Source organism: Conger conger, chromosome 1, assembly GCF_963514075.1.
Source record: "Conger conger chromosome 1, fConCon1.1, whole genome shotgun sequence".
NCBI lineage: Eukaryota > Metazoa > Chordata > Actinopteri > Anguilliformes > Congridae > Conger > Conger conger.
Window position 1 is genome coordinate 34,281,463 of NC_083760.1, and position 14,654 is coordinate 34,296,116.

Genomic DNA, 14,654 nt, shown 5'->3' on the forward strand with positions numbered 1-14,654 from the left:
TTACGCCAGACATAAGGGCTATCGGTTTAGAAGAATCAGTATAAAAAGGGAAAAAAACCCATAATGGGGAGAGTTAAATTAAGAACCTTTTTTCTCTTGTTCTGTTCCCAATTCCAAATTGCGTATGTTGAGATTTAAAAAGCGAAGACTTGACAATGGGGCAATGCATTATGGGACCGATGGCTCTCCAGCTGCAAAGTCTTTGTCTTTATGGTTGATTTGCATTAATGTATTCACAACGAACGCCGTCATTACACACAAATAAATTTAAATTTAAATCACATCCCTGGATACGAAGAACAGGTAAAAAAAAATGTGTGTTCACTTTTATGGTAAAATAATGGTACAATTTAAAATAGCAGGCTGACCAACTGCCTGTATTTCAGTTTGAAGCTGTTCAAGACCGTTTATACTTGCTTCTGTTCATGCCTGTACTATTTTGGCCAAAGCATTGAGCAGACTGTTTTTCTCTTTGGATTGACTGAGCTCTTAATGGGTCTGCTAACCAGAATTCTACATCTAAAGGCTCTGCACTAGGACTACCCATTAGCCACTATCACAGGGCACTTGATTGATTTTCTCAGCCAATCATCTTGTTGCCTTTAGGCACCTAGATGTGTCTGATTATGTGTCAGTCACACACTGACAATTGTTTTTCACAGTACCTATATTAGCATAGATTAAGTCCCTTAATATACTCTAATATTCTGTATGGGCTTATTACTGTATAATATACTGTCATTCTAATTGGTCACTTATTTATAATTTCATTAAACTGATCTTACTTTAATACCCCTTAATATCCCCCGAAAGTGAATCAGATTTTGTCATGGATGTAGTTACATCAAGCGACAGTGCATATAATCTATAGTTGTAACAGTGTAGAGTTGCTCAAGGTTGTTTAACCATGCAGTCAGTGTATATGAAGAGGTCCTTCGCTGTCACCTACTGGACACTATTATTTTTGCACATTCATTATAATAACTGCACGTTATAATGTCATGGCTACACGTATCACTAAATGTTATGAGCACTCCAGTATGAAATCAACCATATATCCATGTTCAAATGCTGCATTCTCGTTGAAATAAGTCCATTTACTTTATTTAGTGCTAAATAATGTGCTAAATGATGTTCAAGTTTGGAAGCACTGAACAAGATTACAGTCAAGTGCAGTCCTATCAACCATATGCAGTACTCCATTATGGATGAGTGTTACATGTAGCACACACAGTGCTAATTCACATTCAGCTGTGGCGATTTTCTCCACGCGCAGCTCACCATTATGCAGTTATTTGGAATGAAATGCGTAGCTACCTCTCGTAGATGCTCCTCAGCGTGGCCTGGTCAGAGACTCCTTCAGTCTCCTCCAGGAACAGTATGAGCCAGGACGTTCGGTAGGGCCACTCCTCGGTCAGGTTGATCCAGGACGCCAGCCGGTCCCAGTTAAACATGATCTGATTGGCCCGCAGTAGGCGGCCTGCAAGGAAGGGGGTCCTCTGTCACACACGTCGAAACTACAGGACACATCTGCGACCACACAGAGGCACTCCAAAATGGGTCCAGAGTCAGGTGAAGCCCCAAGATGGTTCTTGGGAAAAAGACTAAATACTTTCCTCTTTTAGTATCATTTTGCTTATTTTTCCATATTGCAGAAATGACATATTTTATACTTTTATACGTAATATGAAAATAAATATGAATAAATATGTGGTTTGCGCATCCTTGGCAAAAATTATAATAGTTTATTACATACCTACGCTATGCTAGAAAGCTGTCCACCTCATAGAGATCAATACACAGCCACATCACAATTTAGACGTACAGTGCCCTCAGAAAGTATTCGGACCGCTTCACTTTTTGCACTTTATTGTGCTGTAGATTTAATTTTAAATGGATAAAATTTAAATTTTTGCTCATTAATCTACGCTCAATAACCCATAATGAAGACATGTTTTTAGACATTTCTGCAAATTTATTTAAAATAAAAAATGAAATCTCTCAGTTATAAGTATTCAGACCCTTAATTCAGTACTGTGAGGTCTGTGAAGGCGAAGAAGCAGAGAAGATCGGCCAGCACGAACCAGCTGGAGAAAGTTCATGAATGACCTATGCTCGTCAAAGAGCAAAAGGGTTTAATGAATGAAATTAAATTTTAATGACTTAAAGCTGCACACCTGGATTTGGGCAGTTTATGCCATTTGTCCTGGCAGATCCTCTCAAGCTCCATCCTATTGGATGGGAGGCGTCTGTGAACTGCCATCTTCAGGTCTCTCCACAGATGTTCTATGGGGTTTAAGTCTGGGCTTTGGCTGGGCCACTCAAGGACTTGTCCTGAAGCCACACCAGCATTGTCTTGGCTGTATGCTTTGGGCTCTTTGTATGCTTAGTACCTCTCTGTATTTGGCTGAGTTCATCCTTCCCTGAATTCTGACCAGTCTCCCTGTCCCTGCCACTGAGAAGCACCCCCATAGCATGATGCTGCTACCACCATGCTTCACTGTAGGGATGGTATTAGGCAGGTGATGTGCAGTGCCAGAAATAGTGCAAAGAGTTACATTTGTGTCTCATTAGACCAGAGAATACTCCGTTTGGCCAATTCTAGGAAGAGTCCTGATGGTTCAAAACTTCTTCCTTTTCACAATTATTGAGGCCACTGTGCTCCCGGGAACACTCAAAGCTTAAGAAATGGTTTTATGCCCTTACCCTGATCTTTCCCTTGCCACAGTTGTATCGCGCAGGTCTACAGACAGTTCCTTCTAAACCACGTCCAATCAATTCAATTTGCCACAGGTGTACACTAAAGTTCTCGACACATCATGGATAATTAAAGCAAACAGGACGCACCTGACCATAATTTGGAGTGCCACAGCAAATGGTCTGAATACTTATGTAAATGAGAAATGTCAGTTTTAGATTTTTAATACATTTACAACATTTCTAAAAACATGTATTCACTTTGTCATTATGGGTTATTGAGTGTAAATGTATTTTAAATGAAATCTACAACACAAAAAAGTGTGCAAAAAGTAAAGGGGTCTGAATACTTTCTGAAGCCACTGTACGTCCATAAAGCAACTGTTTTATTGAAGTGTCCATGATCACTAGATGGTCATTTTGAAAATGACCGAACACACTGCTTTCACGTCGACGAGCTATCCATTACTTCTCAAACTATTAGGGTGAGAAATGAAGGCACTCATGATTCTAATCTGTCGACACTCTAAATGTCGTTTATTTCCCATGTCAACTGTGCAATCCATGTTCCCTCTGGACGAAGAGCAATGGTTTTTAAAATTTTTAGTCTGAGAAGTTGCAGTGCAAAAAACTCAAAGGTGGGAAGTCAGGAGTCAGAAAGTAAAAGGCCCGCCTTCCACCCATAAACTCAGCCACCTGATTTCATTAATTTATGCTACCTCCTGGCTGAAGAATTGTGCTAATTCGCAAATCCAGGTGATTGGAACAAAATAATAAAAATAATAATACTAATTTGTCATTTAGCTGATATTTTTGTCCAAAGCGACTAACAGTTGATTAGACTAAGCAGGGGACAATCCCCCTGGAGCAATGCAGGGTTAAGGGCCTTGCTCAAGGGCTCAATAGCTGTGCAGATCTTATTGCGGCTAAACCGGGGCTTGAACAACCAACCTTCTGGGCCCAGTCATGTACGGTACCCACTAGGCTACCCCCAATAAAAAGATAGTGCCATAGTTACCTGTGACGGACACAATATTGAGCAGTCTCCTCATGGTCTGTGGGCTGATGTCACTGAACCAGTCCTCAGTGACCAGCAGCTTGGTCAGATCGAAGGACAACTGGCGTGTGATGGTCCTCTGCATCTGTCTTCTCCGGTAGGTGTCCTGTGAGATGACAAAAACAGGGATCCCATTGTCTATGAACGTAAGTTCAGAAAGTAAAAGTCCTGCCTTATGTTTCAGCTAGCTACCTCTCCTGGTTGAAGAATTGTACTAATCAGCAAATCCAAGTGACTGTAAAAAAATACTGGAGAGGGGTGTCTCGGTGGAGCAGCCTGTAGAGCACTGACCGCATGCTCATTGAGCCGCGACGTCGGCGATTCCAATCTGACCGGCTGACATTTGTCGCATGTCTTTCCCTCTCTCGCTCCCATTCTTCCTATCTCTCTATACTATACTGTCCAATAAAGCTGAAAAAGGCCTAAAAAATATCTAAAAAAAAATAATAATACTGGAGAGGACATTTACTTTATGATCCTGGCTTTTCCACCTCTGTGAACACCCTAAATCGTTGACAGATAAAAAAAAAGAAAAGAAAAAAGACAGGAGCACTCTGAATTACTTCCATATTTGTTGACAGATATTTAAATTATGCCCTTAGAAACTGTCAACCATAATGGTTGGGCGTTGGACTGCAGTTAGAAAAGCGGGTCTTGGTTTGGAAAATGCAAATGCAAAACCGCCATTCCTGAAGTTGAAAGGATTCCAGTAGTAAGAATCTGCACATCTGCACCTAACCAGAACAGCAAACTGCGTGACTGTGACAGTTGCCGGTAGCTCCATAGGGTGACGCACAATTGCTGATTGCGCTGGCTAGGGATTGAGAGGGGACAGTTGGACAGGGTTCCATGTGCATTGCTATCTAGAGGCCTCTGCTGGTTGATCGGGTGCCTGTAGATTGCAGGCAAAGCTGCATATTTCCGACTCCACTCTCTGAAGCCAAGCTGTAGGCATGTAAAGTAGCCAGTGACACCGCACGAGCCGTGGACGTCTCCAATCTCCTAAAATCGCCAGGGGGGGTCATGCATGTTCACAGCAGTTGCTACAGGCAATTGGCCATTCCAAATTGGGGAGAGAATGGGATATGCCCAGCCCCACGTTGGGGTGTCAAATTAAAAAAATTAAAAATGAAATGGCATACACATTCACATTCTGGATGTCTGTTTCGCTGCACTGAAGGTATCAAAAGCAACAGTGGGAAAGTTCTCCACTCACCGGCTTCACAAACACAGAGCATTAAGCTTGCTTTGAAGGCTTTATGATTTCTTAGGAGATGAAACATGGCTGCCAATAAATTCATTGATTAAGTAAATGGGAGTCCGTATGTTTGAAGATGCTCGGCCCACAATAGCACGTTGCCCTTTGCCCCCCAGCTTTGAACACTTAAGAGTAGAAAGTTCCTCATAATCCACGTAATTAAAAAGCCACTTTATTGAAAATCTATTAGGGTATGGCTGCTAAAAATTACAGTGACTGCATACAGAGATAAAGATGTATGTCTATTTTGGTGTGGTGTGTATTCTACGTATCTCTGCACTGTTTGTTTCCCAATTCTTCAATACATATGACCTGAAAGCTTAATTCTCAAAAGGGACTAGCAGGGATTTATTCGACAAACAGCTTGCGGAAAGATTAAAATCCAGCGTGGAAAATGTTCCATTTTCTTCCTGCCAAGAAACTCTTTCTTTCCCCAGATTTCTGTGAACAGAAATGCATTGTGGGAGCATTCTCAGAGCTGTCACGTAACAAAACGCAGCTTGTAAACGTGGGAGCGCAAGCTCGTGCAGCCAGTGCGAGGAACCGCGGCCAGGGGACAGCCAAAGAAAACAAAGTGTGTTTACCAAATAACGCATAAATGAATCACATCGCAAACACACAGTGGAGACACTTAGCCTCCCACAAACATTTCCAATGGCAGCGTTTTGTCACCGGGACCCACCGCAGCTCTACCCTGTCATTAGCCAATGGCGCCCCGACGGGAAGGATAAACAGACATTAAATCAATTACAGCCACTTCTCTGCGTTGCAGGGCGCATCTCCCCGCCACGTCCCGGTGACAGCCTCGCTTTCTCCGTCCGCGCCTGTCGCCTAACTCGACTCGCGGAGCCCAGCATCAGTCCCTGTGAGGACTTTACGTTATCTGTTCGTTTTGGGTTGCCAATGGGTTCCTACACAAAGCCACTGATCTTTTAGAAGGCAGGGGCGGTATAGAAGCTAGGCTTGTAACTGAAAAGTTCTGGTTCAAATTTCAGTACATCTCAGTACTACTGTACCCTGGAGCAAGATACTAAACCTGAATTGCTTCAGAGTGTAAAAACATACATAAATGTTTACTGTGCTTAATATGTTTCAGCACTGTGAAAGTGCTCCGCGCTCCGATACGCTGACTGCAGCTGGGCGTTACGTTGAGGGGGTGGTAAAGTCGGCAATGGTATTCTCTGCCTCGTTGTGCATTACCACATTCGCTGTGAGCGGACTGTAGGAAGTGCGGGGGGGAAGGCCAGACGCTTTACCCTTCGGTTGAGCGCTGTCTTGCTCCCCTGCTTGGCCTGATCCCCGAGGCTGCACTTTCGGTCCACGTCCTCGTAGTAGCCTGCAGCGAGAGGGCATAGAGAGGGTAGAGAGAGGGCAGAGAGTGAGACAGTTGGAGGGTGAGAGGGTGCTGAGAAAGAGAAAGAGGGTAAGTGTGTATGAGGGAGAGACAGCTAGAGATTAAAACTAAGTTCCAAGTAATCCTAGAACAAATACATCCTCAATCATGTTAACCGAATCATGTCACTGTCGTGAAAAGGCCTTGTATCTATGGAAAACAAACCCTTTTTTACCCCCACATTAGCCAAAACAACTCAAGTCTGCACGCAAGTTAACTTTATTTGTCAGGTCTTAAGATATGTATGTGCATAGGGATATGCGAGAACATTTAAAATCAAAGAGAGGGAAAGAACGTTTTTTTGTTCATGGCTGAAATAGCAACAAAGACCGAAGGTACCGTCAGGTCCAGGAAGGTCCCCGTTGGTGGGCGCAGCCATGCACAGCTTCTTGTTGGTGCTGAGGCCTCGGCTGTTGAGGAAGACGGGCAGGTGAACGATGTTGCGCATGTAGTCGTGCCCGTTGATGTTTGAGTCGCGCAGCACACTGTTCAGGTTCTGGTTGATGGCCTTGATTATGATGTGGGGGTCGCTGGCGAAGATGGAGATGAAGGGGCCCTTGGAGAACAGCACCCTCACCTGCGGGACCAGATCCACCGATCCATCTTTCATTTGACCACTCGATCATTCGGTTAGACCAGTGATTGTCACAAGATACACCATTCATGAAATTAATTCATGAAGTATTTCCAAGGCACACCTTATGATTATAGCTACGTAAATCATCAAAAATAGGACTAATACCCAAGGCACAACTGGCCAGCTCCCAAGGCACACCAGTGTGTGACGGCATACAGTTTGAGAACCACTGGGTTAGACCACTGGTCCTTACTCCTGGTCCTGGTGAGCCAAAGGGTGTACTGGTTTTCATTGTTACTCAGCACTTAATTGATCAAATAAGGCAGTTAATTACGCAGTTAACTACACCCAAGCTTTTTGGGTCTAACTCGGTTGCTGAAATTAAGGCAAAAACAAAAATCAGCACCTGTGGCTCTCCAGGACCAGAAGACCACTAGGTTAGACTGTCTGTAGTAATCATCTTCATCTTAAAGGAAAAGATGATGTAAGGTATTGCTTACACTCCCTCGATGCAGTCCTGAGTCAAATACGGAATTGTTTTGGATTCAAATACTGTACTTGTCAATGCTTTACTGAGCTTGTGGAACCTACTGCAGGAAATGCTCTCAAAAATTGCAAACCTCACCTTCTGGTCCTCTTGGTTGGCTCAATTGCACCAGCCAAGATAAATTGACTAATCGAAAAGTATGTGAATCCAAAACAATTACATATTTCACCCCGGTCTGCCTCAATGGCTGCCACCTGTCAACCAAGTCATAAAAAGCATTAAAATTAAAGCATCAGGGGTGTCTCGGTGGCGCAGCCTGTAGAGCACTGACCGCATGCTCAATGCCAGCCGCGACGTCGGCGGTTCGAATCTGACCGTCCGACATTTGTCGCATGTCTTCCCCTCTCTCTCGCTCCCATTTTTCCTGTCTCTCTATACTATATACTGTCCAATAAAGATGAAAAAGGCCAAAAAAATATCTTAAAAAATAAAATAAAAATTAAAGCATCAAAACATGTTTAAGAGCCAGTTGGGTGGCTCATTCGGATAAGGCTCCACGCTATGATGCGGGGGCGAGCCTCGCGGTCTTGGATCAAATCTGGACCCTGCCGATGGTGCCGGTGGCTCCACTGGTTGATCAGGCATGGACTGCATGCTAAGGCCACACACGAAAGGTCTTCCCCCGACCTAACTTGTGCTTGGCTGTAATCAGCAGTGTGAAAATATTTCAAAGTACCAAGGGTGTCTACTCTCTCCCAAACCGGAAGTGGGGTTATTTACGCATGAACATTGTTTTCCGGCTGTAAATACTTGGACGTTTCAAATTAGGGTAGGAAATGGATAGACACAGAGCCATGTTGGTGCCAAACAAGTTAACCTAGTGAACTGACACCCACATGGTTCAGTGATACACCCAAAGCCCAACAATATGTCTACATACAACTTTATAAACTAAAATGTATGCACAAAACATGGCTGACCAAACACAAATGATTAAGGTGATTAACTGACTCAATTGGATGCACAGTGGGTGCTTCTCATTAACTGGTGACAAGCCAAACAAAGGCAGGAGCTGGAACTGAGTAACTGCCAATTTGTATGTTTATTTTGCCCCAAAAATGTGACTATGAAAAGCTGGTAAATGGATTTAACTGTATGTTGGAGGGAGAGACAATGCTGTATTGTTCCTTCCGAACGACAGGGTTTCTTCCTGTGACCCGTCACATGATTCAGATTTTGTTGCAAACAGCAGTCTGCAGCATCACACGGTCGCAGACCTCCGATGCTGCCACTTCCCTCCCCATAATTCACTTGGGTCTCCATCGGCAACCTTCCTTGTTATTTTATCCCGCCAACTTGTTTTCACATGAAAGTCATTCCCTTATCAAAACCTCAGCATTAGTGAGCGGAAGATATAAAATTTCATAATACTTGGGGACAAAGAGTTCAAAATTTAAGACAGGTTTGGTTAATTGCTCCACAAAAGCGCCTTTCACGGTTTCCCATGTATAGCCTCAGAAGATTTCATTAAGGCAAGGAAGCTTGCCAATTCCAGGGGATTATTTTCTGCAATAATAGCATTTAGCCCAAGGAAATTCTATTACTCCCACTGGAAAAAATAATTTGAAACCTGGGGATATATAGTTCTGACCTACCCCAGCTACTGTGCGTCCTTTGTGCCTTGGAGAAAGGTCTATTCAAAGGTAAATCAAGGCAAGTGCTGCTCATTTCACCAAATGAACAAGTCTCGACTGTTACCGCTAACAAGGAACACGACCAAACATTTTGTACAATGACACTGAACATTCTGCAAATTGTGAGGCATTTGCAAAATACAAAAATGGGAGAGAGGAATGCTGTAATATAGCATGTAGGTCATTTCCAGTTTGATTTAGGCCTAGCCTGTCACGGTTATATTTCTTAAGATTATTCCAAGTTGATAACTCTCTAAAATTATTTCTGTCAGTGCATTGATCACTGTGCGGGATGTGCTTTGTATTTATATTGGGTGTGTCGTATGTGCAAGCCTTATGCATGTCATATTTTGTGTTGGTTGTGTGTGCTTATTTGCAGGGTACGGTGTACTGTATACGTTAGTTCAGCGTGTCCATGTTGAGTATGCGCTTAAGGTGTGTTATTGTTGGTCCCTGCATGTCTCACAGATGTATAGTGGGCTCAAGAATTATGGCACCATTAATGAAAATGGAGAAATAAAGGCTGCATACCACTTAGCACAGCAAGGGCAATAACAAAAATGAGCAAAACATATGGAATACTTGCAAACTTGCCAGAAAAAGGATGCAAGAGTATATTATCCCCACTATGACTGGGGACAAACTGGCTAGCCTCCAAACAATGCACAGCTCTGGTGTTACTTTCACTTTGACATCTACCGCATCTCAGAGGTGTTCTATTGGATTCAGATCCGGTGACTGGGAAGGCTACACTGAACTCATTGTCATGTTCATGAAACCAGTTTGAGGCAGCTTTTGCATTGTGACATGGTGCATTATCATGCTAGAAGTAGCCATTAGAAGATGGGTACATTGTGGCCATGTGGGGATGCATATGGTCAGCAACAATACTCAAACAGGCTGTGGCATTCACACAATGATTGATTGGTAGTAACAAAAAGTGTGCCAAGAAAACATTCCCCACACCATCACACCACTGCCACCAGCCTGGACTGTTGGATCCATGTATTCATGCTGTTGGCGCCAAATTCTGACATGTCTTTTTTTAATCCAGATTATAGCTAATTTTTGTACACCTGCCTCAATGGTCAATCATTCAAATGTCTTCAATTTGTTCAAAATACTGGAGCTAGTCTATTAACTAAAACCAAGAAAAGCTTGTACTGGCCTCCCAGCATTGTATACCAGTTAGATTTAGAATTGACTTTAAGATTCTATGACATGGACTAGTACCAGACTATACTTCTGATCTCAACTCAATTTATGTTGTATAGCACAGGGGACGGTCACAAAGATGCTTTACACAGTAACAGAAGGGTATAAAAAAGGAAATGCAGGAAAAAAGCCCATAAATACCGTTTTCCCGGTAATGGAAATCTAAAGGATTAATGCGCCTAGTTCTTTTTTGAAGAAGAAGAAGAAGAAGAAATTTCAGTGTTGTTATTCAGTATTGAATGTTTTAATTTAGTGTTTTTATTGTTCTACGTGCGTGTTTTCTTCCTTTTAGTCATGCGTGAAAGAAATTGAGAGGTGTTTTTAATTGAATTTGTGTTTTAGTGCATGCGTTTTATTTATGTACCCTGCTGAACAGAAACAACGGTAGCTGGTTGACCAGTTCAGACCAACTCCCAGTGGTTTAGCTGGATGACCAGTCCAGACCAGCTCCCAGCTTGATAAATTTTGACCAGCTCGAGCTATGTTTTGAATCAGCTGGTAGCTGCTTGACCAGTTACCAGCTCAGAGAAGTTACCAGCACTAGCCGATTGACCAGCTCATAACAGCTTATGATCAGCTCGACCATGGTCCATTTTAAAGCTGGTCAAACTGGCATAGCTTTTTTATTTCAGGCTATATTTTGTGTTTTATGTGATGTGTGTGCGGGTGTCGTTTGTAGCAGCCCCACACCGTGTCCAGCATCTGCAGCACTTTGTCTTGCTCGCAGGAGTCTAGTCCGTCGATGATGACCACCAGACGGGTCTGGTTCTGGGTGAAGCAATCAATGGTCTTTGCCATCTTGGCCATCAGCTCCACCTCACACTTTAGCACCTGTCGAGGCCATGACATAATTTTTTTAATTTTCTTTACAACATACCCGGTGCTCGCAGTGCTCGCAGTTGCTGTCAGTTAGTATGATAATGATAACTACAAAACAACAGCATTAAATGCCTACTCAGTAATGTTGGTTGCTAACAATGGCTTAGAACAAGTAAGAAGACAAAGCTATGGTACAAGTGTACAGAATTATTTGCCTAATAAAAATAACAATAAAGATCCTCATAAAAAGCAGTTCAAAAGGAAAAATAAGTGTTTAAAATAAGTATCAGACAGACACAACTTCCTTTTTCATCTTCTATCTTCCACATTTCATTGTTCGTCAGCTCATCACTGTGGAAACAAACTCATCACTCACCGGTCAGGCAAGATATTGAAAGAATAGTTTGCTATCATTTACTTGGCATTGCCACAGCAGGCTTATGCAAACTGCAACAGTAACAAAGGCCCCGGTCCGAGTTCAGCGGGCTAAGCATATTAGTTGCCCAGGGGTTCGTTTCACAAAATTTGCAACGTGAGTGGAGATCTGTGAGATGTGATACATTTCTCCTGCTCTTTTTGGAGTGTTTCACATAGAAATAAACAATTGCAAGCCATGAATGCAGGTCGCAAAGGCATGCATGTAAGCAATCAGTAAAACGGCTATCATTCTCATAAGCCTGCCTTATTTTGGTTTGGTGTCATACTTTTGTGCACAGCAACACTCCTAAACACTACGAGCCCTGGACATGTGTCCGAGGGGTGGAAAAATTCATCTTGCAGTCAGATTACATTGGAATTAAAGGATATTTTTTATTAGCCTACACTTCATAGGAATGTTAGGCATTTTGCTATTTGCAATATTCTAATGCCATTTTAATACAAATGGATGCAGCGTATAGCCTAGTGGCTAAGGTACATGACTGGGACCCAGAAGGTTGGAGGTTCAAGCCCTGGTGTAGCCATGATAAGATCTGCACAGCTGTTGTTAATCCCACATTGCTTCAGGGAAGATTGTCCCCATCTTAATCTAATCAACTGTAAGTGACTTTGGATAAAAATGTCAGCTAAATAACTGTAATGCAATGTAATGTGTAATTGATGTGACTTACAATCCCAGCTAGCAGATTCATCGCTTACTTTTATTTTTAATGGCAAGATCAAATATTACATTGATTAAAGTGTATTATAACAGCCAAGTAATTGCCAACTTTTGTTCTCTCTGTGTTTTCCCCATCAGCAGCCATTTTTGTTTGCCATGCGCTACCTTTTCAAACTGTTAACATTAGCTAGCATTAGCTAACGTTTGGCGTCTTGAATGCATGTATGGTAACTGAAAGCAGTGGAGTTCTAGATTACTGACTGAAAAAAGAATCCAGGAACCCTTCAAAGGGTTAAACAACCACAACATCAGACAGTTGGCTTGGCCACTGACCTTCATGAACCCCTCGCTCTTCAGCTTGTGCATCTTGTTGGCAGCACCGTGGAGACGCTTCCTCTGCGAGTTGAGTACCGAGTCCAGAACCTTCCACCACGTGCGGCAGTTCAGCACCAGAGCCAAGCCGACCGCGCTGGCCACACTGATGAGGACCGCGTTCACGGTCAAGTTCTCACGGCCCACCTTGAAGACCGCCAGCAGGGCTAGCCCCGTGATCAGGCACCCCAGAATGAAGACGAAAATGACAAAGGACGGAACGCAGCACGTCTTCTTCCACTTCTTCCCTGAGGACGCAGACGCACAAAGACCTTTCTGATTTCACTGGGTTTGTTGCACACAAAAAACCTACACTACAAAACAACAAAAACATAAGTCAATCTCAATCTGGAGTTTTCTTTACTCTTATATTTATATATTTATTTGCAAAAATATTGCCAATGAGGTGAGCCAGTTTTCATTCACTTCACGATTTGCTAATGGGGTAAAACAAATTCACTTGATAAGCAAACGGTACCTTAAAACAAGCTTATATTTTCTACTTGAGAGAAGAATTAGAAGAAAAAAGTCCACTCGCATAGTCCGCATCACAATGCATTTGATACTTGGGTTTTGTTTTCTACTTGGTACGATTCGTTTGCTCACTACACAAATCGTTCATTCGTTGCGCAGAGATTTGCCAGTAGAAAATGTACACAAGACCTTTGCAGGTGCACATACAAAGCAGTGCTCTATTGTGTGCATGAATCCCTTCACCCCAGTTTATCATTGAATCATTTAACAAATATTGGCATTTTCGTGCACTTTATCAAACATTTGTTGATGTTCTTTGGCCCATATATCCAGAAGACATTGGACTTCTGCAGCAATCCAGGTCTTATGTCAAAAATGGCCTGATGGAAACCCATAATACATAGTGTATTAGGATCATTTCCTGCATTGGGATGGGAATTGGATCAGATTGATTCTCCCTAGAGTTTGCTTGGAAGCGGCCTGTGACCACCTCTCGCAGCGGCCCCAGAGCTGTTGTTTGGTGCGCACCTGAGTTTAATTGTTTTTATTAGTATTTATCAGAGACAGTGCACATTAATCAACATTTTCAGTTTGCACATCAATGTAAATGTGCCATTTAGCTAATGAGCTAATGTAGTCCCTAACCTAGTCTTTGTACAGTGGGAGGAAACCCACGCAGACCCAGGACCTTCTTGTTGTGAGGCACCAGTACGACCCACTGCCCCACAGTGCAGCACTCACATGGCCAAACATACCGAACTAAAGGACTAAATGGTCCAGGGTTCGATTAAACTGCTCCAAACATGACAGGCGAGAAAGTGAAAGTCTCAATAAAAAACTGTTGTAAGGTGAAGGTCAGAGTGTTTAAAAATAAATAAAAAAGAGAGAAAACCCCAAACTGCACTGGTCCAGGCATACCTTGGGTCTCGTCTGTCTTGAAGACCCTGAACAGCCTGGTGGCCAGGAAGCCAAACTCCCTCTCACAGGCATCTGACAGCGTGGCAATCATCTCAGCCATGGAGGTCTCTCCCCCCACGCTGGACAGCCGGTTATAGTCAGTGAAGAGGAACCTGCATGATATGAAACAAGTAAACAAGCGTTAAGGTAAAGGACCGGTTTCTGCAATAATTACCACCACTACTACTATTACCTATTCTAATACGATTACTACTTCTACTACCTACTATATAATACCTATACACTATATCCTACTACACTGCAAACTGAAAATAAGTCTCATGAAGTATTTTAGTCTTATATTTTGGTCAATATTTTCCGGTGACAGCTGTTGTGTTGCGAGCTGGCGGCTGTCGATTCCATATTTTCCAGACTGCCTCTGGTAATTTCGGGACTCGCAGCACACCGAAGCGGGAAGAGTGCTTGGGGTGCGTCAGTCAAGAGTGAGCAGTTTTGGTGTAGCTTACTGCAAATTTCTGTTTTTAACCGTTGGTGGCTATTCTCATTGTAAACTGAGATCCCTTTGTTCTTTTTCTTACACACGTCTGTAATGAG

At 42.8% G+C, this 14,654-nt stretch overlaps 1 protein-coding gene across 2 annotated transcripts in view; it reads right to left on the minus strand.

The window, feature by feature from the left end:
* Positions 1 to 14,654, minus strand: part of LOC133121203 (kinase D-interacting substrate of 220 kDa B-like) — an 85,722-nt gene that overhangs the window by 20,463 nt on the left and 50,605 nt on the right. The window contains exons 16-22 of one of the 2 annotated variants that reach the window (XM_061230503.1): positions 14,061 to 14,212; positions 12,630 to 12,916; positions 11,069 to 11,209; positions 6,745 to 6,982; positions 6,269 to 6,348; positions 3,716 to 3,860; positions 1,318 to 1,480 (exon numbers count right to left, since the gene is read on the minus strand). In XM_061230503.1, coding sequence (XP_061086487.1) covers positions 1,318 to 1,480; positions 3,716 to 3,860; positions 6,269 to 6,348; positions 6,745 to 6,982; positions 11,069 to 11,209; positions 12,630 to 12,916; positions 14,061 to 14,212 — 1,206 coding nt within the window. Of the gene's footprint in view, positions 1 to 1,317; positions 1,481 to 3,715; positions 3,861 to 6,268; positions 6,418 to 6,744; positions 6,983 to 11,068; positions 11,210 to 12,629; positions 12,917 to 14,060; positions 14,213 to 14,654 lie in introns of both variants that reach the window. The other variant, XM_061230438.1, reaches the window with a different exon arrangement.